Source organism: Antrostomus carolinensis, unplaced genomic scaffold (assembly GCF_000700745.2).
Source record: "Antrostomus carolinensis isolate BGI_N321 unplaced genomic scaffold, ASM70074v2 scaffold18428, whole genome shotgun sequence".
Taxonomy (NCBI): Eukaryota; Metazoa; Chordata; class Aves; order Caprimulgiformes; family Caprimulgidae; genus Antrostomus; species Antrostomus carolinensis.
The window spans coordinates 3,048-29,343 of record NW_010333902.1 but is presented as its reverse complement, the minus strand read 5'-3'; the positions used below and the strand labels follow the sequence as shown (position 1 = coordinate 29,343).

The following is a 26,296-nucleotide window of genomic DNA, read 5'->3' as shown; positions in this document are numbered from 1 at the left end:
TAGTTTTTAACATCTAAGTAACATTTTAAAAACTACAGCATACCTCTGTTTTTAGAGGAATCTGTCTGAGACTGGAATTTTCATACGCTACAAGACTGTCTACAAATACTGGCAGCCTTTTTTTTCCCTACACCTTTTCACATTATGAAATCTCAAAGCTGCCTTTGCAGTGATGTACCCTTGTCTGCCAACTGAAGTTTATAGCTGCATATCCCTCAGATGAGGACTGTTACCACATAGCCTTAAATACAATAGTTATCTAGTGACTCTTACATTAGAAAGTAGGAGAAACTGAGAGATCTGAAATGTTAGCAATGGAATAACTGAAGTTTTTAAAGATACAATTACCTCTGGAAGGGGGAGAATTTTGCTTTTATGAATGTAAATGGGCAGGTTCAGTGACTAGTTTCAATCTACATCCTTAATTAAAATTAAGCTTTCTGTTAGGCTGGTGATTTTTGAATGCCAATATGAAGAACTACACATTGGCTTACAAACATTTCGTGGCAGGAGTGTCATTCATGAGCTTGAGGGGAAGCAGGATGTGAAGTGTTCTGTAACTTACAGGTAGCATCTGTGAGTTCGGATAGTCAAAATTTGCAAATTAACTACAAAGAAAACAGAAGAGGCTTGTATGGTGCAAAATAAAGGACTACTGAGGCTCAGACCTAAAATATTTTTTGTTTTCCTCCTAATCTTCACCCTCACCACCATTTTCTTTTAGGTGAAAAGCACCTGAAAGAGAAGGACAGAATTCAGCCTGAGAGAGTGATTAAAATTTCTTGGGGTTTGGTGGTGGTTTTTTGTTTAAGAAAGCCACCTACCCAAAATGTGAAGTACAGGTAACAATACTAAGTATATTGTGCAAATATGAATCTATGTTTATTTCTGAAGAAAATTCTTATCTTGGAGTGCAGAAGGGATGAAACTAGTGAGTTGAGGGGGTGAGAGTCAAAACAAGAAAGATTTAGTAATATTTATTGTGTTTGGCTTTGCCCTTTTCTCAGCTGAACTTCCTCTTCTAGTATCTTTGGTTTTAACCTCAAAATAATCAGTCTATTTCACACCCCTTTGCCTTTTTTAAAGTAACCAGCAGAGCCATTAGCACTTTCAGGTTCATCAGAAGTAAATTTGCATAAAACAAGTGCACAAACACACAATAGCAACTCTAGCTAAACCAAAACTTCATGTGTGGCATAAATGTGTTTCAGGCTACGCCTTCCATCACCCAGTATCTTAGTGAGAAGGGATGACAAGGGGATTTTACATTTGAACTCTCTGAACAGCCTTATAGGGAAAATTAACTCATTACCTCATTGTGTCTCATCTAACTGTATCACTTAGGTTGTTCTTCTGAATTTTTCGTACTTTGTCTAGCATTTTTATTATACCATACCAAAGCTGTCTTACATATAAGAATGAAGAGTAGGCATTGGTGAGGGAGTCCTTGGTTTCCAAGTCTTTTTTGAATTGTGAAGTATTATGTGCCAAAATGTCATGTCTGGCAGCAGCTGCATCACCACTGTACTACAGAGCAGCTGACGAAGTTATTTCTGCTGTCAGCAGTTGAGTTTTTCCTTAGAAATTCTTTCCCATCTTTCAAATACATGACAGATGGATTGATCTCTTATTTAAAAGAGTATGCAGCATACTCAAAAGTTGTAGGAACTTGGGTCAATTTGCTAGCTTCTATTACAGCATCAATAATTTAACTCAGATTGTTAACCCAGACCTTGTCTTTTTGCCCCAGTATGAGAAGAGAGGAAGGACTGCTGCTGTAGAACAAAAAAAAAAAAAAATCAGATTTGTAGAGACTGCTGCATTAAAATGGGGGAAAAACAAAACAAAACATGATGTTCACCAGTTTGTTGCACTACAGTTTTTATATTAATGGTTTGCAGACTGTTTGTCTTGCGTAAACTCATGTACAGACTATCAAGAACTAAAATTTCTTGACTAATCAGTACTGTTCATCCTGATTATTTTTAAATTGTATATTTCTAATCATATTTTTTTAACTTGGATTGACAGAATGGGAGTTTATTTTGCTGAAGGTATTTTTAAGATAAAGCTTCATATTATCTTGTAATATTAAGTAGTTCAATATGCATTTGTGTCTCATTTGAAAATACTGCATATTATGTTTGATTTTATACAAAATATTGAATTGTAAACATGAATTGTGTAGAATTAAAAATAATAATCAGAAATTTGTTTTCTCACTTTTATTTCAAGCATTCTAAAAAAAAAATCCAGCACAAAACCATATCTGTACCACACTGACTCATATGTGCTCTGAAAAACAGTGCAAGAATCTCAGCTGCCTAAAAACCTTTAATTAAAGCACAAATCATTAAAACATAACACTTTTCTAATTTCAAAAATAGAGAATTGGCTCTACATTTCAGGGGACTCACTCTGGAAAACAATAGTAATTATATTTGAATTGTTGGGATACTGTTACCCAATAAGAAACATGGATGTGGTTCTAATTTGTTACCTTCCTCTGTAGTCATATAGTACTCATTCTTGGAAACAAGCATCATATTAAATACTTTATACCTTGATACTTACCATGAAAGTCAAGGTTTCTCAGAAGTAAAAACTAAATTTTCAGGAACACTTATTTTTGCTTAAGAGCTGATGGCCTAGTTTATTCTTTTAACAACAGCAAAAGATACTGACCGACTCAGCTACTCCTCATCACCCTGACCTCACCCACATTAGAAAATGCAGAATTTGTACACCCCAAGCAGGGCCTGTCTGACAAGCAGGTAAACTTTAACTTGCTCCAAAGATACAGTTTTATGGTTGGAAAACCTGTGTTCATCTGTTGTAAGGTGATCCTTTCTAAACTTATATGAATGTTTTAACCACCTTTGCCTGACTAACTAGTTGCCTGCTGAAGAATGAATGATGGGTTTTGCCTGGGAAAACATGGGCTTATGCATGTGATGTCCAGAGGAAAACGCAGTTAAGCCCTCTTGGGACATTCACTCTCTCTGAGTTGCCCAGAGCAGCACTGGGAAAGTGAATACGTAAGAGTATAAGCCCCAGACAACCGCCAAAAGAATTCTGAAAAGAGCAACAGGCTTGAGCTGGTATCAACCCCTCCTGTTCCTTCCCAGCAACTGGGGAGAATGAGGATATCGGAGGGACCAGTAACAGGAATCACACTGTTATTGTGATTGAACTGTGTATTGCAATTGTTGTATTTTGCAAAGTGTAATTTACATTTGTGTTGTGTTTTCAGGATACTTTATATCACTAAATCAGAAACACCATGTGACACCAACCGTCTTGAAGTCAATTTGGTATTAAGCATGATACCCTTTACCAATGGGGTATCTCCAAGAACCTGGCCCAAGTGTTGGATTGTGACAAGAGGGATTGGGGAGGGCATCTAGAAAGTCTGTCCTTCAGAGAGCTCCACTCCTAGTCCATGTCCTCTCCATCAAACTCTGTCCCAGTCCACAAGGCTGATAAAATAACTGTGGCAAAACCCAAGCCCAAGCAGTAGCTGCTGTTTGTCATCCCTCAGCCTGGCATGAGGGATGACAAACAGCATCCGTGTGCAGATGTGTATCTGAACAGCAGCAGATACAGAGCACTTCTTTGTCACTAGCACCTCCAACTGCCAGCTCTTCCAACAATGCCAGCTGCTGCAGAGCAGTTATGCCACAAACAGGATAAAATCGTAAATCCCAAACTCCACCTGCCCCGACAGGACAGTGGGAGCAGAGGAGATTACACTTGGCAGCAGCTATTACTAATGCAAGACAATCCAAAGTGGTTGCTGCCAATAGTGACTGTCAGCAGCAGATGTGCTTAAAAGATACAGCTATTTTGGTACCTTAAATATGACAGATGACCAAGATTTATTAAGTTCTCTTTTCATAGCTAGGCAAAGGAATTGAACGACTGTCACCACTGACAATGAATAATTTCTTCTCTATACTTACATGCTATCAACTATAAAAACTTAAGCCATATTAAAGTCTGACAGAATGAAAAAAACCAAACCTGTCATACCTGGCTGCTCTACAATACTTTTGGTTTAATGAGCAGTAACCAACCACAATAAACCTAATTCTCAAAGTTTTGTGTTTGGTGGGTTGTTCTTTTGGGGTTTTTTTTTGTCTGTTTGCTAATTAAACAGTCTGAAAACCAGCCCACTTTTTTTTTTTTTTTTTTTAAAAAAAGGAGTTTTTAAACAATCTGCTGACATACAGATACACTTTGAAAAGTCCTTTAAAGCATTCATTCCCCAAAGAACCTATTTGTCATTCTGTTTTGAAAAACAGATCAAAGCTAGAGGAGTAAACAGTAACACTGCTGCAGAAGGAACCAGACCAAAAAATAAAACAATCCTTTCAGCAGTCCCGGAAATAGTCAGAACTGAACCAACTGCATTACACCAAATTCAGCCCAGTAGCATAACAAAACTTGAAAACTTTATCAGAAAAAGGAAGGGTTGCTTTTAAGTATTTCACTGCCTTCCTTAGCAAAAGAGGTGTTAGTAAAAGAAGAGGCTACACCTTCAAAACATGTCAGAAAATAGAGGTGAGCCTTGCAAAGCTTTCTACACCTATACATGCACTCACCCCTGTAAGCAAAAACATAAATAAAGTCAGACACATTCTTCCCTGTCCAAGTAACGGGACCAGGTGAGCAAAAAAATTCCCAGATCCCCACAGACAAAATAACTCTGTTCCACATTCATGAAATTGCCATTTTTGTTGGCAGAAACAGCTGAACACCTATTAAAAGAGCAGCATGAGGGATTTAAAGTAGTAGCTTGCTCCTGCAATGTGAAGTCATTTTTATTATTTCATCCAGTTCAGTTACTCAGAAAGGAGCAGCATGGGTTCCTCTAACACCAGCAATTCATTTGCTTTTGCACATTCTTTCTACTACAGGTTGTCAGAGTATCTCTGTGCCACTAAAATGAGCTCCTTGTGGAATCCAAAAAATCTCAGGTTATAAGCAAATTGTCATATAAGTAATTTAACAATGTAAGAAAAGTCCTTTGGGCAGCACCACTTTGCAGACCGTCTGTTTGGAGCATACCGAAAAGAGTCAGTAGTCATTCTAGGATGATTATTCTCCTTGAGTAGAGCCTTGCCACTGAGATAAGAGTTTTAAGTTTCTGAATACTCTTAAAGCTTACTCCAAAGCAAAACATTTTTTTTCTTCAAGTCTCATCCACTATTTGTTCTCAAAGGAGACTGCTTAGAAGTAATACAAAACAACATGAGGCAGAGAACAGGACAAAAAGGTTTATATTCATCTGCTTTCCCAGTATATTTTAAAGAACGAGGCTGACAGCTACTTCCAAAATGCCCAGTGTGGTTGTCCTCTCTTTTCTTTCCTTCATCATTTCCAGCACCATCACCTTGTTTCTCTCAGATTCCCAAGAATGGCTCTGCATGTCCCCTTTGACAGGGAACAAGTTAGGGTACCCGGCTCAAGTGAGGAAGCATGTTAAAGCTGCAAGAAAAGGACATCCCACCTCATCTCCAGCGTCACACAGACTTCTTGGTAAGTAGTTTCCTGCAACTTCGTAGTTGCTCCTGCTAAAATTATAAGCTTCCTTAACAGTTTAGTTTTGTCTTTAGGTCAAAATTCTTACTTCACCCTCAACATCTTTAAAGAAGTTACAGATTATACCTTGTAATAAGGTATAACCATAAGCGACACTTATGGTTAGCTATCAATTAAAAGCATCTGTGCTGCCTTAATTTTTAAGATCACGTCTATTTAGAGGGATGTTCACTGTTTTGGGTGAGTACGGTCTGCTGTTTAGGTTTGTGTGGTTTTGGTTTTTGGTTTGGTTTCTTTTTTTCAGACTACATCCAAATAGCAAAAGCTTCAATCTGCTCCTCTGACTTGTGAAAATAATACCTCAAACCCAAACCAATGAGCACTTTCCTTTATTTGCCAAACTTGAAAGAACTGCAACTGGTGACTGTGTGAAATACACACTTCACTCCAAGAAACAGGGAAAGCAGTTTTCAAATGTACAGTGAAATAAGAGTCCCAACTGCAGACCATGTACAGTTTCGTATTTCACCACAGTGTCATGGAGAACTTGATATCATATCTATATACACATTTTTAAACACTGTACTCTTGAACTTCATTTGAAGTTTTGTAGTGAAGGACTGTAAGCCCTCACACAGTGTGCACAAATGGAGGTAGACACTGGAACCTGTAACAGGATCCCAGTCCACCAGTATCTCCAGAACCCAACTCCATTAGCAGAGAGCTGCAATCATTCTACAATAAACACCCAAACAGCTTTTCCAGCAGAAACAGACTCTTTATCCCCACCAGCACAGAACTGGTCTTTTCACAGCTACACCAAAGCTACTTTTGAGATACCACCATCCACAATGGTTCCTCAAGCTAAAGCCGGAAAATCTTCAGGATCATCAGGATTTGGAGCAACAAGCTGTACCTGTAAAGTAAGAAAGGAAGATTTACAAAAATGAATGCAATTCAAAAGAATCTGAGTTACATGTATGTATTTTACCCTGAAAAATGTTCATTCTTCTATTCAAGTTAAATGCTTTGTATCCATCACTATCACATAAATGCTAAGCATTTATCTCAGAAATTATGACTACTACAATTTCTTCAGTGTTAACATATTTGTAAAGCTGATTTACTGCCTGAGGAGAAGCAGATCACAAGTCCTGCATCACGGAAGCAAAGAAAAAAAAAAGTAAAGCAATCTCACCCAAAATACTGTCTGTTTTTAGAAGCAGCACTATCATCTTTTTACATTCTAAGGCTACTGCACATATTGGATTGTAGTTTTAAAACTCTATGCTCTCTTTAATTCTAAAGAGCCTTTTTCATTCAAGTGAAACAAGTATCAAATCACTTTCATATCATTCTCTAAGTTCCCAACCTTAAACTATTATTTTCCTTATACTAGACAGAAGTAAACCAAGACCTTCAGTTAGTATGAAGAATAAAGAAGTTTTGAGTTTGGTTTTATTTTTTTAAGAGAAAGTTCAGTGGAAGTTTTTTTTTCATGGTTATATTAAACAGTTGTATAATTTTGTAGGATGCTGTAGGGTCCCAGATTTACTGATCTCACTCTTAGTAATAAAAGTACTATTATTGTACTATACTGAATTTTTTTAGAAGGGATACAAGCCTTTAGTACTTTTAATTTCTTCCCAATTTATATCAAAACTCACTGCAGAAACAAATCTTCTAGTTACCATTGCAGCAACTAGTAATCAGACCTCCTGAAATTTATGTGTTAAGCGTTGTGAGCCTGAAGTGGTATTAAGTAACATGATATGGGTCAAGAACTCAAAATAACTGGGCCAACATACTATGAGGCAGGAATTAGAAACAAATGTGTCACTACAGAAATTAATTTCACACAAAAGGGGGCAGGACACACACACACCTCCCAACAACCAAAAAAAAACCACCAAACCTCTAAGCAGCCAACAACAAAAACCATAAAAACCATTACCACTACTTCTGGTCGAGGTGTTGTCTCTTCAACTCGTCTGCCACGACCACGACCACCTCGTGCTCCTCTTGATCCACGGCCAGGGCGAGGAAGACTCCCAAAATTAATATCCAGCTGAGATGTTATATCGTTCACTGGTCTTCGAAAGACATGAGAATCATCTTCAAAGTCGTCTTTTTGCAGCTAAAAAGAAGATCTGGTTAAAGCCCACAGCTTCTTGTACAGCCGCCTCCCCTGCCTGATACAGACACACATACACTTGTATTACAGGCTAAGCAGCAAATAAATCAAGATGACATCTGGAACAGAAGGCAGGCCTTAACTCACGCAGGGTTTTTTAACAGAGGCAAGGCAACTGTAGCTTCCCAATGCCTGGGATAGTTCTTTGTTGGCTCAGAGAGTCCTGGCAACGAATCTTCTGTACCAGCCCTGTAACACTGAGGAGGTTTGACACAAATAAAAAGGGACTAGAGAATCAGGCTTAAGCTACTTACTCCTACCGTTACCTTCAAGTAACAGTTAAAAGGCCATAGTAAAGCACAGTATTTGGCTACTAAACAATCTATCAGTCTATTTGCCTGCAGCTATGAGATTACTGTGGTTTTAACTCTGTGTATTCCTAGCAGCTAGTGGATGTAAGACGATTTCCCATCATAATTTTAACATGCACTGTAGTAATGATAATATATATGTAAACTCATCATCCCATCTGACAGTGATGAATCACTTATTTTATTGAATGTCTAATACAGGGATTTGACTTGTCCCAAGTTATGCAGTTCCTGCACCTTCTATTCTATGTTCATTTTGACAAGGTCCCTTGAAACTGCCAGCCAAGAAACTTGATGGGCAAAAAGAACAGCAACTTGCATGCACTCTTCACACACTTGCATACTCCCTTCAGAGCTTGTGAAAGATACTCTCCCCACCCATACCACCATCTCCCTCGGAAGAGGAAGAGGGGATAATGGCACCTGTGACCACCAAAAGCCATGCTAAAAAGGATGCAGGCCACTTCAATATTAGTGTATGTCACTGGAAGCACTCAACAACCTGAAGTGATTAAGGTGTAAAAAGCTGCAAGTTTTTATGTTAATATTACAACTAGACAAAGGATAATATGTGTATTCATACGTGCATGCAGACCTTCAGGATCAAAATTCCATCACGCTAGACTACAAGTATATGCACATACTTCTGTGACCCCCAATATCTTAAATCTAAGTAAGAAAGAAAGAATCTGTGAAATAAGCCTCCCCTCTCTCCCCAATCATTATCAACAAACTCGAAGTTGTCCCTCAAATGTCAGTTCCCGTAATACAGTGGAAGAAAAGTTAGGGAAAAAGGGGGATAAAAAGCACATTACTATAGAACAAGCTCTCCACAGTTACTTCTAAGAAGAAGCACCCTGAAACTAGGAGGGAAAAAAAATAAAATCATATATTCCAAGTGCACAATGAAAACTGGGATCCAGCACAGATGAGAAATAGGACACAGCATCCAGACTAACAGATGCCAAAACCTTAGTTTAATATATACATGCAAGTATATACTGCCAAGTAAGCTAAACAGGATTCAAAGTTAGGGTAAGTGTTAAGTAAACCAAGTTTCTCTAGCAGCATTGCTAGAGATCTAAGTAGGTGTCAGCAGCAAGGACACGGGTTTTATATTGCTAAGACTGAGACATAAGGTAGAATGACTTGATATATATTTGCATACAAAATAGGGGTGATGATCTAAGAGAAGAAAATTAACAGATGTTAACTTTAAAGCAAGTTTTGGTGCACATATATGATTACAATAACAAAGCTTTGATACTGATTTCTAGTCTGTTCAGACTATGCTAAAACTAGTAGAAAAAGAATAGAGACAGTTTCCTAACCCTAGGAATAAAGCAGAGTTTACAGAATTCCTGAGGCAATGCTTACATCATCGCTATATTTTGACTTGTGAATCACCACTGCTTTGGAAGGAACAGTGGATTCTGGCTTCCGGATGTTGAATTCAGGCTTTGGTCGATTCTGTTGCTGAAGATTTTTCCACTCATCTAACGTCATTTCTTGAACTACTTCTTCCATTGGCTCTCCTTCAGCAACTCTAAAGGTTTATAGTTGTAAAGTAAAAACCATTAGCTTGCAACATGCCAGGATGAACAAGAACACTAATCTCTAAAGTAAGGATACTAGACAAAACATTTGGAGTGTTTCTCACCAAATTACTTCCCTCAGTTTCCCTTACTCCCCACAGTAACTTGATGTGCAAGTTTTACATTATGTGAGTTGGAAAATATACTCATGGCCTGTTTGAAATTAGTCCTACAAACAAATGCTGTCTCCAGCCCCCTGCAGTTAAGTTCTGGTGTTTATCCAGTCTCATCGTAAGAGAGAGACAAAAACAGTCTGTCTTTTGATCTGGCATATTCTCAGCCCTACTTTTTAATAGTGAATCTACTCCTAGCAAATATAGCCATAGTGAAAAAAACATACCAAACAGCTGTAAAACACCCCAGTTCCATGGCTATACTGACTCATACTGCACGATGACGGTATGAGGTGTATTCACATTTCAGTGCAGCTTTCAGTCATCATAAAGACACGATGATCACATAATGGGATCTTTTAGGTAATTTAACATCTCTTTTGCTAATTTCACACGATGCTGCTTTGATCTTTTTTTTTTTTTTTTTTTGGTCAGATATAGGAGACAGTATTTATCACCTGGTAAAACCAGATTAATCCTAGTCGAGTTTTAATTTGCCAAAAAGTACAAAAATGATTATATGTTCAAGGAAAACATATGGAATACATTAGAGGTCTGCCTTGTATATTTTTGAACTGTAAAGACAGAAGTCCAAGGCTTTATGTCTGCATTTCTAAGACAAGACACACAAGACAAACTAAAGATTCTTCTCCACTCATTATTGCTTGACTACTCTTCTGCCACTTTTCTGATGCTGACTAAGACTGACTTGCCCAAGACCAGCAGCTTTCACAAACCATGCTACCAAATGCTGAAGATTTTTCCAATAAATATACAATTGATTAGATTCAAGTTGGAAATTTATTTTTTCATAGAAAGATGCAGAGTGAAATGACAGTCAGTGAACTGTGCAGTTTGTTTTTGAAGTTGCACAAGCACCCCATCAGAACATACACATTTCTTGGGAGTGTTCTGTACATTCAGAACTAGCCTATATAGGAACAGGCCTGCTCCCCTCTCCCTTCCTACTTGATCTTGCAGAGAACCACTCTACTTCTTGACAGTCAAAATTATAGAATATTTCCCTGAAGCACCCAGCATACAACAGGTAGAAGCAGAACTGGACAGGAAGACAGTTCTTAATTTTGGTTCTAAGATGAACATAGTTTTAAGTGTACCTCACAGAAAAAGTAAATAAAAAAATATGCAAGTCCTGTACCATATGCCTACCCTCTGACATACCTTCATGCCCTGTTATTTTGAAAATGCTAGCTGTATCAACCAGAAGTTAAAAGACTGGTAACCAGTCTGTACTTCCATACTGATTAAGGTTATTAGAAGGACTGTTAAGAAAAAAAATAACCAGTTTACTGAATTAAATGAAAAAGATACTGCTGAAAGATGCAGCTGCTTCTGGAAGAACACCAACAGATATTGTTCCATGTGCATTAAGAACCACTTGCAGCGCCAACATTTCAATTTGTTGTCCCGAAGAGTAAGAAGCCAGATAATTTTTGATCAATTATCTGAAGCACCTTGAGATTAGGTGTTGGAAAAACAAGACTAGTTGAAAGAACCCAGAGGAAGGAAAAAACAGAAAGTAATCTAATAAAATGGGGTTCTATTAAATTGGTTTAATTTCCTCCTAAGCCACTACCTCTGGATATAACTAGTAAATCACATATCTGAACTTCAGGAAGTCTTTTGCCCTCCTCTCCCATTAAAGTTTTCACTTAGGGAGACACTGTTTCAGTCCTTGGGGAGAGGCGTAGAAGATACAGAACTGGTTGCAACAAGTACTTGAGAAGTAGCTATCAATCTTTCAATTTGTAAAAGAAAAACAAGCCTTTGGATGGAGCTTTAAGGCCAGCTCTGTGCAGTTATTGGTAGTGTAACATGTTATACATTTAGTGCATTTTCTATGGCACAAAGCTTGCAAAAGAAAAGGGCAATAGCGAAAGTGCTCAAGAATACTGAACTCATCAGTAGTATGAGATGCTAAAGAAAACAAGTGATTTGAAAACAACCAACCAAAACAACCACTATTATGAAGTCCCAAGGACAAGCAGAAATACGTACTCCCAGGCAAAAGTATCAGATGCCCAGACACTGAAAGAACCACTAGCAAGGCAGAAGCTCTGAAAGAGAGACTGAGAGACCCAGTCCCCCAAACCATGCAAGAGTATTGCAGGTAACCCAGTCAAGCTGAACTTCAACAGCATTTGTCTCTTCTGCAACAGCATACTATTATAAGGAGACACATCAACAGCTTCGTTTGGAATAGATGTCACTGTTGGTAGGGTGGAACAAGATCTCAGCTGAGTAATGTCTTCTATGTGGGAACAGGTAGAAAGTCCAGAATAGAAGTGCAATATAGATATCAGGTCTAAAATACGTGAGCTATATGGGAGGCCTTTAAAGAGATGCTGAGGAGGAAACATACATAACACTAGAAAAGAAATAAAATTTGCATATCCATCATATTAAGGCAAAAGACTCAAGAGAAAAAAAAAACAAAGACAGTAGTTTCTATTTTCAAAGTATGGGGAAGACCATCAAGGGACACTGAAACCTCTATCAGTAGAGGACATTAAAAATCAAGTAGACAGGTATGAGAAGCAGCACAGGTACAGTTGGTCATGCTTTGGGTTAGCAAGACCCCTTTCAGATCTAAATTTCTATGATCATAAGACAACATGAGGACATTTCACTACACAGCAGCTTGACCTCTCAAAGTGATCACAAATATTGCTTTGAAAATTATACATCTATCAAAACCAGCCACTTGCCTGTTCTAAAGGAGATATCGGTGGATTTACACTGCAAATGTTTTTTCAACTGCAAAGTACGGTTTGATTTTTGATCCAAAAAATGGTTTCAACTGCTAGGTTACTAGCAGCATGAATTTGCTTTAGGACCCCAAGACTCCCAAGGGGAAACACCTCCCATTACTGAATCACAGTAACAGGAACCTCCGTATCACATCTGGGCTAGAGACTGGATTGTAGCAGGCTATTTTGGGCACCAAGCCTACACAGAAATGCACTCTGTGCATTACTTTCTACTTTCTAACCTTATGCATTTTTAGTAACTGCTTGGTGTGCATTTTCATTAATCAAGTTAATAAGCTCCTTGGCACACCGACAATCATACTAACAAAATATTGCCAGTCACCTAAGTGCAGCCTCTGCACATGAACAAACTGAACTCACAATGCAAGTACACACCAAAACACCAAATGGGAGTCTTCAGTAATGGTTCCTACTGCTTCGGTGTTTTCAATGGATGACCATAACCCTCTAGCTACACCTTGTTTCCTGTGCATACCTTTCACATTAACACATTAATATGCAGAAGAAATATGAATGGAAAAGAATGGCATTCAGCTCAGTTTTTTGGCTGATTACCTTCATGTCATTAAAAATAATGATAGTGGGTCTTTTACAGATCAGTTGTTGTATTATTCAGCTGCACAGAAATTTTTATTCAGCGTTTATCAATAAATCAATGACGTGAATCTTTCCTATTAAATATCATGTAAAGAAGCATTACCACCAGTTACAGCAAAATTCAAAGTTAAACAACGTAAGACCAAGCAAGAACTGTACAAGCTAACTATAAAAGAAAAACAATGAACCAAATACTTATGAATACTTAGACTGGCCTGGTCTATGGATAGCTTTACATCACTATTAAAAAAAAACAAACAAGAGAGGTAAACAGCATACTTGAGGACAAATTTTGAAAGTTTCCTATTAAATGACATGAAGAATACACAGCTCCACCAAAAATTCAGAAAGAAGAAATGTAAGAAATGTAAGAAATCCCCACAGAATAAATACTAACACTGCAAATACCTTGGATAGGACATGATTAAACAATGCATCATACTGAATAAAAAGAAAAATCTATTCATTTGAATTACCAGTCAACGCAAGTGTGGTATGTTGTTAAGACTATGAAGGCAAGGTTCAACAGAAAGCAACTGTGAGGAAAGCTTATACTGCTGTAATACTTACATATTTTCTACTCATTACTTGCGGGAAAAATCCCACAGCTATTAGCATGCAGATTGGGATGCTATAAACAGAGACAGGTATTGTTGATACACTCAAGAAAATTTGAAGATATTAAAATAAATAACTTGATTTATATTACAGATGTATTAAAGAAACTCCTGTCCTGCAATATTTTGCAAATGGAAGCTCAAGAACAGCAAGGTGGCCACAGTCCTGAAGGCAAGACCCTGTAAGTTACAGAAGCCCATGTAAGTCTTTCCAAAGTTGCATTGAAGTTAGCCAGTACCACACCAGAAAGCTATACAGTATCCCCATGCAGAAAGATTATTCCCAATTTCCAGGAATACTTTTTTTTTTCTTTTAAATGGAAACATTTACAACAGGAAAGAGAATGAGAGAAGGAACAAACCCAAGTTTCCCATCTCTAACTCAATAAAAGCACACAGTTGCACTAAAGGAGCAAAAAAATTGATTCCTTGGAGTCGCTGCATTAAAGAGTAAAAATGAGAACAACCCTGTCAGTAGCTTCAGCAACACACACCCCTATACCCTCAATACTGAGGCTGTAGTGAAATCAGAAGGTAGCAGAAGGTAGAATCTTTTGCTGGTGTATGTTACCTGCCAGAAGACAGCAACTCTGAAAAGCAAGTGCAACATAAGCATACACAACCTTAAAACTACATCCTGAAGCCTGAAAACCATACCCCACCAGCATTTGCTTTTAAATATTAAAAGACCAACAAAAATAATTCCACCTTGTTCAGGTGTAAGCCGTACAACCATCCCTAATTACCTGGGCACTATTTACACAGTTTCTCCTCTGGTATTTTAAAATACATAGAGTCACCAAGCTGACACTACTCCCATATGTAACTGTAATGAGGTACATGTCATTCATATTTTGTACATAGATTTGTGAGTCTTCAGAACAGTATCTGTCACAATGAAAAGAGTACACAATACAGAACTTAGTACTTCTAGCTTGAATCTTAAGATTTCAGTGGACTATTCCTAAACTAAGCTTTTTTAAAAAACTATGAAGAGGAGTAAAATCTCCAGAAAGGCTCACACTCTGATGAAAGACCTAGTGATTTATGAGAAAGGGAAAAGAATTAAAGATAATTGGCAGATTCTGTCAGATGCTTTTGCCACTATATATACTTCTCAAGCCTTACACTCTACAACAAACTGATATCAGGATGCACCTACAAAGAGCTTGAACTGGAGTAGAAACAAATACAAGTCTGAAACAAGTAAAGTTACCAGTAGCTGACAAAAAAAGCTGAATAACTGTTTGTGATAGTTTAAATTAGCTGTCAGACAAACAAGACACAGCCACTCGCAGCACCACCCAGCCCTGCCATCCCCTTCCCTCCCACCCAGGGAATCGAGGAGAGATTTGCAGGGGTAAAGGTGAGGAGACTTGTAGGTTTAGATAAGAACAATTTAATAATTAGAGTAAAAATAAAATTAAAATAATAAGAAGAGTAATAATGATAACAACTATATACATAAGAGTGATGCATAGTACAAGTGCTCAGCACCGACCGATAACGATCCTGGAGGAGCGAAAAGGAACCCCGAAATCACAATTCTGGAAAAGCGAGCCCGAGTGATTCCCGAGAGAATCCCCCCCTTTCCAGTCAGCCCCAGTTAATATACTGAACATGATGTGGTGTGATATGGAATATCTCACTGGCACACCCAGCTGTCAGTTCTGGGTTTTACTGACTACTGCACTTTTCTTCTCCATGCCGCCCCTCGCCCCTTCCAGTCCTCTGCTCTCAGAAACTGCCCAAGCACAGTGTCCTTGTAGTTATCAACGCTGTTCTCATAACAGTTCTCACTGACACCAAAACACAGTGCTTTCTGGCTACTAAGAAAATTAACCCTATCCTAGCAAAAAACAGGACACTGTTCTCATATTTAGCTAATACAGTGCATTTTTGACAATTTAGCAACTCATCTGATTTAAGTTAGTCTAGAAACAGTTTTCTGGAAATCAAATCACAGTCATTCAATTTCAGAGACAAGATTTCCCCATATATACACACCTCTAGCTATATATTAAAAGCTAGATTAAAATTAAAAGAATCAAACCTGTATCAACTCAACTTCTTACAGTTATACAACCTGAACATATAAAACAGGTTTCATAGTCTAGTCAGCTTTATAATTAATAAATGAAACAAGGCCACTAATAACTGGAGCTGCATCGTTAGCTAAAAAGGGCTTCCTAGCAAGCTAATTTATCTTCACAGCACAAGAGAAGGCTGACATATTGCACTGACCCCCTTTGACTCATTAGGACATATTCACCATATGCTATTTGATTATCCTTTAAAGTCTCTTACTTGGCTAAGGTTGTCCAGTTACTTTTTCTTAAGCCAGAGTTTATTTGCTTTGAAGTAAGTTCTCACTGGACACTGATAAGAATGAAAGCCAGAAGATGAGAGGCAGATTTCTCTCCCAATTTCCCTGTTTCTAAGGCTCACTGCAAGACCATTTCCAGTAAGTTTTTCTACTTCTATAGAGGCCTTTCATGAATAGATGACAACTGCATGGTATTGGTGGTTGATGAAAACTGACTTACGAGAATTTTATCTTAGTGTATTTTAATTGTTTGTTAACTGTGTTTGTACTATTATATAGAGACCTTGAATACCTTTTTCTCATAGAGAATTTCAAAAAGTAGGGTAGTTTTTAGAAATTAGCCCAGTTAAAAAGGTAACAGACAATATGCAGATGCTACTTAAATTATCACCAAATCTTAGGAACATAAGCATTACTGGGCGATTAAATACAATCTGCAGCTGTATAAACCAAGCTTTAGTCAGAATTAGGGATGCATTTTCTTGACTCACAAATATAGACAAACTTTTTCTATTTTTAAGTATATGCACTAGCAAAACTTCACAGTTCACATTTCAAGTGTGCCTCTCAATACAAGTATGCCTCTCAATACAAGTATATCAGTAACAGTCAATTGTTTTCTTAGCATTTGGAAATAAAATATTTTAGTCAGACTATACTTGTTCAGAGACTCTCCTTCAGATGCCCCTGGCTGCTCAGCTGTTTCTGCAGTCTCTTCCATAGGAGCAGTCTGTTCCATCCCACTAGAACAGTAAACAAAAAAAACCACAAAGTCTTCATGGGTCACATTGAAAAAGAACCTTGCAAATCAATACATGACTGTTTTCCAGAATTCCTTGAGAGGGGAAAAAATAGAGGAGAAAAACTCTAGGATCATAAGCAGAAAGTGCTACTACGTGACTAGTTGAGCAACAACATGAGAAGTATTAGGAAAATCCAACTTCTATGTCTTTTAATTAAAAAAAAAGTGAAAAGCATGCATGAAGACAAAACAATTCAATCATGAATACTAATACCAATAGTTGATTACCATATACCTCATGTTTGGGTTTAATTTCTTTTGCCTCTTAATTTCTTTTCATCTATTAAAATGGTAAAATTCATACTCCACAAGTTCCCTTCTTCTGCAACACAGACATTCACTGTGTTCACTGTCAAATGAGGGCAGTAGCATACTTACTTTCAATCCACTGGTAGGCATAAATTTTTAAAATTAACACCTTCTAGCAATGCATCATTGAGCCCAGTTAAGGCACGGACATGCTTTTAGAACTGTTTAGACAACTCCCATTTAATGTCACTTCTACCACACACACACAACATCACAAGCAAGCATTGATAGCTCATGTTTACATCATAAGTTCTAATGCTACTGAACTAAAAAACTTAACTAGGGAGAATAAATATAAGGCATCTTAAATTCTCGTACTTAAGTTCTTGAAGCTCACACAATCTTCCCTGACATCCTACATAAGCCAGTTTTGTGCTTCGGGTCAGCTAGTTTTGTGCTATCAGCTCAGAACTGTGATAACCTAGCTGATCCTTTACTTTGAAAAGCCAGAGTATCTAACTGATCTTTTACCTTTAGTATGAAATATGATAGAAGAGACAGAAGTTAGTACAATCTTTCAGAAGAATTTGGAATATCAAGCCTCAAAATTATTACCCATCAAGGGTGTATTTTTCAATCTTTTAGCCAGATTGCCCAAATCCACCATCTAAGTTTTAGAAACAAAATTTTATTTTAAAAATAACTTTGTGAATTAATGTACACATGTTTCAAAGTGCTGACTTTTCTCTGTCTTTTTATCAGCCTTCAGTTAAAGGGTTCTAGTTGCATATGAGAACAAAAGCTACCGGAAAGAGTAGCATATTGCTAGGTGCAAAGAACAGACAAAAGCTGACGTTTCCAGTGAGCTTTTTGCTAATCTGAACAGAAAGCACTAAGACAGCCACAATGAATTGTATTACAGCTTTGCAATTCAGAAATGACACATAAAACCTGAGAAAACGGGCCTGGACTTGAAGCCCACTAACAGAGTTTCAACCTTTTAATCAGCATTTTGTAGCTATGCCATTAAATACCAGAGTCCCCACTTACTTGACTATTAAGGAAAGTCATAGCTTATTTCTGTTAAAAGATAAATTGGTCCCAGTCAAAAGATTTTTGCAGTCTTAATTGAAGAAAAATCGCCATGCCTTTGCTACAGTTTAATCTCACCAACGTGAAGGAGACAAGTTCAGAAAACTGTAAAACTATGTTCATCACAACAACTGATAGAAAGCAAAGCTTATGAAGCTCAAAATGGACATGAAACTAATGAACAGAAAATGATGATCTAAGGTGGGCCATGGAAAACAATGATCTATGGAGGACACAAGTATATGTTGTACCTCATATCATCTTTAACTGTTCCCCAGTTGCGAGCACCACCTCCACCCTTTTTGTCATCTGCTTTCATTCCTCTAGAGAAAGAAACAGGTTTCTGTGAGTTTAAGAGCTTTTTTCATTAGGACCTCAAACTAAAACCAGTATTGACTTTTTGCCAGTCAACTTGGATACAGAAGAAGGGAACAGACTAGTTAAGAGACACTATTGCAGTGCTGACTACTGTTTACTTGCACACCAAGTAAAGAGCAGCACACAGAACACTTACATTTTATCATTCCCACTTTGTCTTTCAAATTCCCGTTTTCCTCTTTGGTCAATTCCATCAAAACTTCTATTTATTCCACCACCTCTTCCTCTACCTCGTATTCCACCTCTTCCTCCGCCACGACCTCGTATTGGCCTTTCACGGTCTAATCTTTCAATTGGTCTAAAAAGAAGATTTCTAGTCAGATTTTTGTTCCTACAGAACAGTTAACAAGAAGAAAAAAAATCATATGGTTGTATTTGTGCAGCTGTGAGAGACATCAGCATATGAAAGCCACCGTACAATTTTTAGAGTGCATCTTTACACAGTACACAGCATGGTTGTATTAGTTTTGTCATTAAAAATCGACATAAACTGAACTCAGGGAGAATTATTACAGATAACTGGAACAGAGAGTTCAGCTGTTTATTGGTAACACTGAAAACATTAGAGAAGTTAAATAGAACACAATAGAACTGTCAAATCTTCAGCAACTTTATCAGGCAATAGCTCCACTGTCTAAACCCAGATTTATATGCAACTGCTAAAAATGTCAGGGAACCTGTTAGATGCAAAGCCACATTCTCAAGCATTAAAGGTTTAGGTGGAATTTTCTAGTACTTATAAAGGAAGCAAAAATTATATACATTCATTGTCCAAGCAGTAAATAGTATGACAAAGTCTTATTTTCAGTTTGAACAGTAAAATTAATTCAACTTGGAACCTGTACCACATGTTCTGCAAAGCCTGGTACGCAACCTCAGAAATTAACATTTATGTTCCAGACTAGTGGTTACGTTTTGAGATCTTTACAGTTTCATTGTGTATTTCTAACATTTAACAAAACTGCTCTACATCAGTATGTGAGGAAGCTGAAATTACAGCTCTGACGGGCATGAACTAAGTCGTCTTGCAACAAATCTACACACCAATACAACTAGGCCTTCAAGTCACATCTGCCTACCAGATCTGTTGTAAGAAGGTTAAGTCTTTCCCTTCCCACACCTCTGCAGGTCCCCCGTGAGGCACCTCACTTCTTCTTGTATGATACATACCTTTCCACCGGGAATTCCGCTTGTCTTTCTGTTTCATAGGAACGGTATTCCCTGAAAGATGGTCTCCATTCAGTTTTGTCTTGTTTCACCTCTGCTCCTCTGTTATTGAAGCCTTGCTGTTCTCCCCGCTTAGGTACTCGCTTCTGGCCTACACACACATACAGATTACAGACAGTTTAACAATAACTGAATTGCAGTTACCAAACTAATAACTGAAATGCACTGATTACACCTTGAAGTCTTCTGCCTTACCCTCTCCAATCCGAAGTCTACCAAAATATTAAAAGCACTTACCATGAATATTGCCAGACATTGTCCGTTTTAAAGACGTTACTTACTTTCCCTTCTGTATTGATGAACCTGCCTCAGGCAAAAATAATACAGGTGCTGACGCAGCTCAGACATTTCCAGAAAAGACAAGGTAAAGAAAAACCTCATTTTGCTCACATTAAATCACAGAAACAGAGAACAAGATCTGTTTCTCTCATGTCCTCTCAAAGATCTTGCTAGTGTACTACAGGACAAGGCAGAGAAACTTCAGTGGAAGCCATGAAGTGCAAGGTGGCTGCAGGAGCAATGAAGATGGGGGAAAGATGAGGACAATTAGAGACAGACTATAGTTGCTGATCATGAGACACACGCCTCCTGCCTGATGAGCTGAATTTAGAAGTCTGAGACTGCACCTCTTCTTTAAACTCACGGCTATGGTATCCAACAACCAGAAGGTCACCTCCTTCTATTACTGTTCTATGGAAGACAGGAACATTCACCAACACTACAAGTGACTCAGTTTAAGCAGCAGAAACCCAAGCAGTAATTACAAAGCCTTCAAGGGCCCTAACCAATTCTTGAATGTCAATGTATTCCAAGATAAAATGTATTTAAGCTTTCTGGGGTTTTGTTCAGACGCTTGTCAGGGTTAAGGAGTCAGCAGGGTGAATGCAGAGAACCTGTGTATTGTAAGAGAGAATAAATCGAGGTTATCCACTCAACCTATATGCATCTAGTAAAATATTAAAGTTCATTATGTGCTTCCTTCCCCATTTTCCCAAATTCTGTGTTCTTTTTAGGGCAAAATTCTCCAGAAGCAAGCAAGCCTTTTGTCTGCTAGGCCCCTATCCTTACACTATGGGCTGAAAAATGTTAGTTTAAGTTAATCAAGCAAGGAACTACAGAAACACTGCTCTCAGATCAATTAAACTGAGCTATTCTTTCCAAAAACCACGTGTGCAATGCTGAGCAAGTTACTTGACTCACGTGAGCGGACAAGTGACAGTCCTGACTACTGTGCCTCTGTTGCTAGCGCATAAAGAGATAAAAGCCTATTCTATGTCACAATATTAAGTCAAAAATCAATTCATAGCTCTGTAGAAATGCTTGTATTAAGAAGATGTCTGACCAAAGTTTAGATGGCAAGCATGAAGTCTGTAATACCATCTTTAAAAAGAAAACTTCAAAGAACTATCCACTCAGTGAATAAGACAGAAGAGTGGTAAATAAAGCTTTTTGTTATGCAGTAAGAACAGTTCTGTCTCTACACAGAAGGTAGTTCTATCTGTGCTGCAGAAGCAACCCCAGCTTGGTTTTCTTTAAACTACCCACCACTTGACATAACAACATATTCCAGTAATTTTCCCTTCTCAAGGTTTGGAGTTGCTCAATCCTGAGCAGCAAGCATATCTGCATCCCAAAATCAATTATGTAATCTCTGGATAAAGGACAACTTTTGAAATCAGTTTCTAAGCAAGCTTTTCAAATCAGGATGCTTTAATAAAAAGCAAAATTATAAAGAATACAGAACTGTACACGCTGTTGGGAAACGTGTTTGCTCTATACACATCTCAACTACACCACCAGCTTTATGAGTCTTAATTCCAAACTGAAATCTTGCTGTGGAAAAAGTGACTACTCATTTGTGACCTCATTTTTACTTTTTTTTTGATCTGAATGTACGACTGCAATACAAGAGTGCACTTTTATTTATTTTACTTTTTTTTTATCTGAATGCACAACTGCAATACAAGAGTGCAACTTTTATTTATTTTTAAGCCTCTCACTGGCTGTCTGAAACACCAGTTATTCTAAACAGAATAACTTGTCAAGAACACAGTAGTCAGAGACTACCTTCTCTACATACTAAGTATTAATCACAATTTCACCTTCAGATTGAACGAGCTCCTTAGAACTGATCAAAGCAAAGCAGAAAAAAAAAAAAAAAGAAAAAAAGAAAAAAAAAGAACATGCAAAAGCCATTTTAATAAGATGGGTCTCTGGTTCTGTTACCCAGTACCACTTGAAAGTGCTTCAAAATAAGTCTTCTTGCCAGTTATGTCAGTGTATTACATGTCACTAGCTCTGACCATGCTAGACAAAGCAGTCAGCTCTACTCTGATTTCAGTGCAAAGCTACTTCACTTTGAGTCTAATAGGTGGCTACAATTACTGCAAATGGATTTTAAATACTAGAACGATCATTTCTGGCACTTACTTCATGTATAAAAACGTTTTCAACTGGTTTGACACACATGCAGCAGTGGATTAAAATGGTATGCAGCAACTATACCTCTCTAATAAGCCCAGTCACCCTTAGGGCAGAAGCTTGTGACATGCTTATGAATCAATTCAAACACCAGCACAACTTTCAGCTCTGCATATAAGGGCAAACTAAACTGGAGCCTGACAGCAGTGATAGCGTATGTTATCCAATATTAATCCTCTGCTGTACGTCTGTCCAAATGCAGACTCATTTTTATTTAAGCAGTTGAAGGGTCACCTACTCTTGGGGAAAAAAATAAAATAAATACCATACCATAACATACCATACCATAACATACCATACCACATGAGCAATCTTGTGTAGCACTGCCATAACAGCTTTCACTTAAAAAGACCGGGCACTTCAAGTACTCATTAAATAAGTCTCCAAATATACCCCAATTCTGTCTGCTTGTTTGCACATATACACTGGTATGTAGGTTTCCTTCAAAACAACAAAAAAGCTCTGGAGTTCTGTGGATCAAACACTGTTCGAGGTCTTAAAAACACCGTGCTGAAAACTGAAGATCGCTCTTTCCCAGTTACCAAGTTTAGTCTCTCTTTAAGGTGGTTTTCCTGTGTCTTACATCTGTAATCCGTATTCAGCTGAAGACACTGCCCGCTGTTCCCCACCTCAGCACCACTTCCCCAGGAGCAGCCCAATCTGTCAGCTGAGCTGCCTGTCACTTTACTTTCTAAACTGAGCAATCAGAAAAGAAATCTATGCTTGAACTGTGTCAACAGATCGAGCTTTTAAATTTTTTTTTTCCTCCGGAAGAAGCAGCTGAGTTACTATTAGACAGAAAGATATCTGTAAACTCTAAAATTACCAGGTACTAGAACGAGACATTGCTAAAGAAAAAACTCCAGTTTTATGAGCTGTTGTTAAAACTCTAATTCATACAAAGTTGATGTGCTTACGTAATTTTCACTTTCCCCACAATAATACTTTACTATCAGTTTTGTTTATAATGCAACATTGAGATAGGAAGATACTTTAGAAAAGTGTTTTTAATAAGCATGTATCACAGAACTCACAACTGGGAAAGCAGAAATTGTATTTTTAGACTTGCATTGCCTAGTTTCCCAGACACTGGATATCTGTGTATTAACAGACAGATCTAAAACAAGGCAGCGAAATCTGGATGCTTTTGCAGTGGTGTTGTCTAGCTCTCACCAAGTTTCTCTATCCATATCACTCTTCTCAAAATAGTGGGACTTTTGCTTGGGAAGAGATAGTTTTCTAGGTTTTGTGGGCTCTCCATCGGCCCTCACTGAGACAACGTGCTCTTGCTTTTTTTTTTTTTATTTATAGTTTTAAGGGACAAAAGGTTTTTGTGCAGCAAACCTTGACTTTAGACAAACACCACAAGGAGCCCAGCTTGCAATTGCGATCAGTGACTACAATCTAGAGCAGAAATCTTGTTCTGTTTCCCCCATTTCCTCATGTAAGGAGCATTGCAGGTGACGGTGGCAAGCTGGCATGCAATTCACGGGCTGAGGGAGGTTACTGCTGCAAAGAGCACCAAAACCTTGTATCCTGACCCAAAATCCAGCTGACAACACTGCATCATAGTGTTTTGTTTCTATTTTGTGCAAGCAGCACACATGGGAACAGAGCAAAGGCAAACCGAGCGTAGTTTTGATTCAGTTAGGATGAACATCAGAGCAACCATAGCAACCAGATGAAAGACTTGTATATCTTACAGCATCTATATGATGCTGAAGAAAGAAAAAAGCAATGACAAAATACTTTCTACCTGGCAATCCTCCCGTAGAGGTTTTCTGAATCAAGAACTCTAAGCATGGATTTATGGAAGACAGATACACAGATGTGCTGCCATGTCTTCACCCAGACTGCTGTCTGAATAGACACTTGCTTATACATACTGTCATCCTACAGCAAGAAGTGTCACAGGTCAATTATAGGCTCTCTAGAAAAAGCATTATTTCTCCTATTTCACAAAATCTGTCTGAAATTGTATCCCTTTATTCCTATAAAATAAGAAACAATAAATGTTGTTTGCCTTCTCCAAGTGTCACTTGCAGTTCTATTATACACTCCTTTTATATTCTTAGACAAGTCCTTTCAAAACAAAAACCTTAATTTAAACTTATCCCAACACGTTAATCACTCTAAGTTTCATCACACATGACACTCCAGTGTGCTTCTTCTACATCTTTGAGGTGACCAGAAGAGTAGACAAACTTCAAGATGTGGGAAGGTGAGATTCCTTCAAAGGCATAACAATCCCTTTCCTATTTTCCTTGTTACTGCTACCTCAGTAACTCCCAACACTGCTTCCCTCCCAGATGGCTACTGGAAACAGACTTGCTGCTCTACTCTTAACAGCCCAAAAGACTCCAAGCTCTTTCCTCAACTACTATAGTTTGAATTAGAAAACTTTTTCACATTGCAATGTTGTATTACTTCACACTTTCTGATAGTGAATTTCCTCTGTCATTTTACAGCTCATTTACAATACGTAATATCTGTCATTGCCTTGCAACTCTTCTTCTACTGGGCTAAATAACCTTGTACTAGCAAACTTCAGTTATTTATCCCTTTCACAGCTCTTTCGGCAGAGACTTCCCACCACCTACATACACACACACAGAAAAAATGAAACGATTTTCATTTCAGGCAAGCTTCAACTGCCACGTAGATGTTAAACACAGCTAAGAGCAGCACAATCGCTGGTCCTAAATTCCTATCTCTCTTTCCACTTATTCCAAGAGACTCTTCCCTGCTTCCAACTTAACCGCTTATTTTCAAATTAATAAATCTGAGCCTCAAGAAACAATTTAATGGGAGTTCAGAGAAGATGAAGTAAGTACAAAAACCAGACTGGAATACTGCTCTGGTTGGTCAGGAATGAGGGCAAGTGGAGAAACTGTGCTGTAATTCTAAGATCTCTGTCATTAATTATGGCTGCATGCAAAGACACTACTTCGTTATCATCTCAGTAACACAATAATACCTATACATGGACAACTGATCTTCCTTTACAACAAGGCTGCATAACTGCAAATACTGAAAGATAGTTCACATTCTCAGAGACTTATTTGGCCTTATTTCAGCTTATAGCAGATTTAAGACTGCGCAAACAATCTTACTTCCTCTCCTTCGCATGTGTCTGTGTGATTTTAAATCCAAACTTCAAGCAATTAATTTTGTGAACTAAAGCATGGCTAATTACACTATTAGCAGAATAATACCACAGTATCCCTATATACAAAAAAGGCTTCAGCTATTGCATGCAATGCACCAAAGACACATGGAGTTATTCTGTGGTATTTTGTTTTCATGTGTGCCAGCACTCAATTACTAAATTGCCTACTGCAGCTTTCCTCTGGACAATCCTTACGACTATGTAGCTGAAAGAATGGTATCGGAATAAATTATTTAAAAATAAGAAAACTGCAGTCAGTATAAGATAAAATTTCCCAGAAACATTCTGTGCCATATTAACTTAGAACCGTAGCTAAAAAACTCAAACACACAGTATTCAGGAAATGTATCTAAATGTTACACGAGTCATCAAATGTACATGAAAGAAGAAAACATTTTAGAGGTATTAGCAACAAAGGTTTAGAGATTTCAACAGAACAGAGCTTATTACTGCATGATCAACAAATTTAATTTGCCTGGACTGGTAAAGAATGCAAGCTCTGCAACTGGGCCTTTTGAATAAAGAGCTGGCAAATGCAGTTTGGCCACTGTGCTAAGAATGAACTGAGTTAACATGAAGTGGTGCAATTACATGAGCTGCAATACCTACAAACAGCCTTTATCCAAATCCTCAGCATACAGCCTAAAAATCACAAAACATCACAGTCAGTAAAAGATGAAAAAATACATCATTAAGGTGAAAAGTGTAGGCTTTGGTAGGCTACGAAATAAGAGTCCATTTTCTCCTTAAAGAAAGATTAAAAAATAGTCTCCTTACAGTTGTGTCAATTCATAATAAATAGTTTGGAT

At 37.8% G+C, this 26,296-nt stretch overlaps 1 protein-coding gene across 1 annotated transcript; it reads right to left on the bottom strand.

The window, feature by feature from the left end:
• Window positions 1-6,327: 6,327 nt before the first annotated feature.
• On the bottom strand, window positions 6,328-20,093 carry HABP4 (hyaluronan binding protein 4). The gene is made up of 7 exons (XM_029086502.1): window positions 20,075-20,093; window positions 19,781-19,928; window positions 18,747-18,941; window positions 16,749-16,832; window positions 9,427-9,595; window positions 7,499-7,681; window positions 6,328-6,460 (listed from the first exon to the last, which is right to left on the bottom strand). Exons 1-7 carry the CDS (start codon window positions 20,091-20,093, stop codon window positions 6,404-6,406), a joined length of 855 nt encoding a protein of 284 aa, XP_028942335.1. The 3' UTR covers window positions 6,328-6,403.
• Window positions 20,094-26,296: the final 6,203 nt, after the last annotated feature.

What these genes read in the sequence shown, in the direction of transcription:
- HABP4 (XM_029086502.1), bottom strand. An exon ending in GCGGAATTCCCGGTGGAAAG is followed by an intron (nt 18,942 to 19,780) that starts GTATGTATCATA and finishes ACTGTTCTGTAG; the next exon opens with GAACAAAAATCTGACTAGAA. An exon ending in CACCTCGACCAGAAGTAGTG is followed by an intron (nt 6,461 to 7,498) that starts GTAATGGTTTTT and finishes CTTACTTTACAG; the next exon opens with GTACAGCTTGTTGCTCCAAA.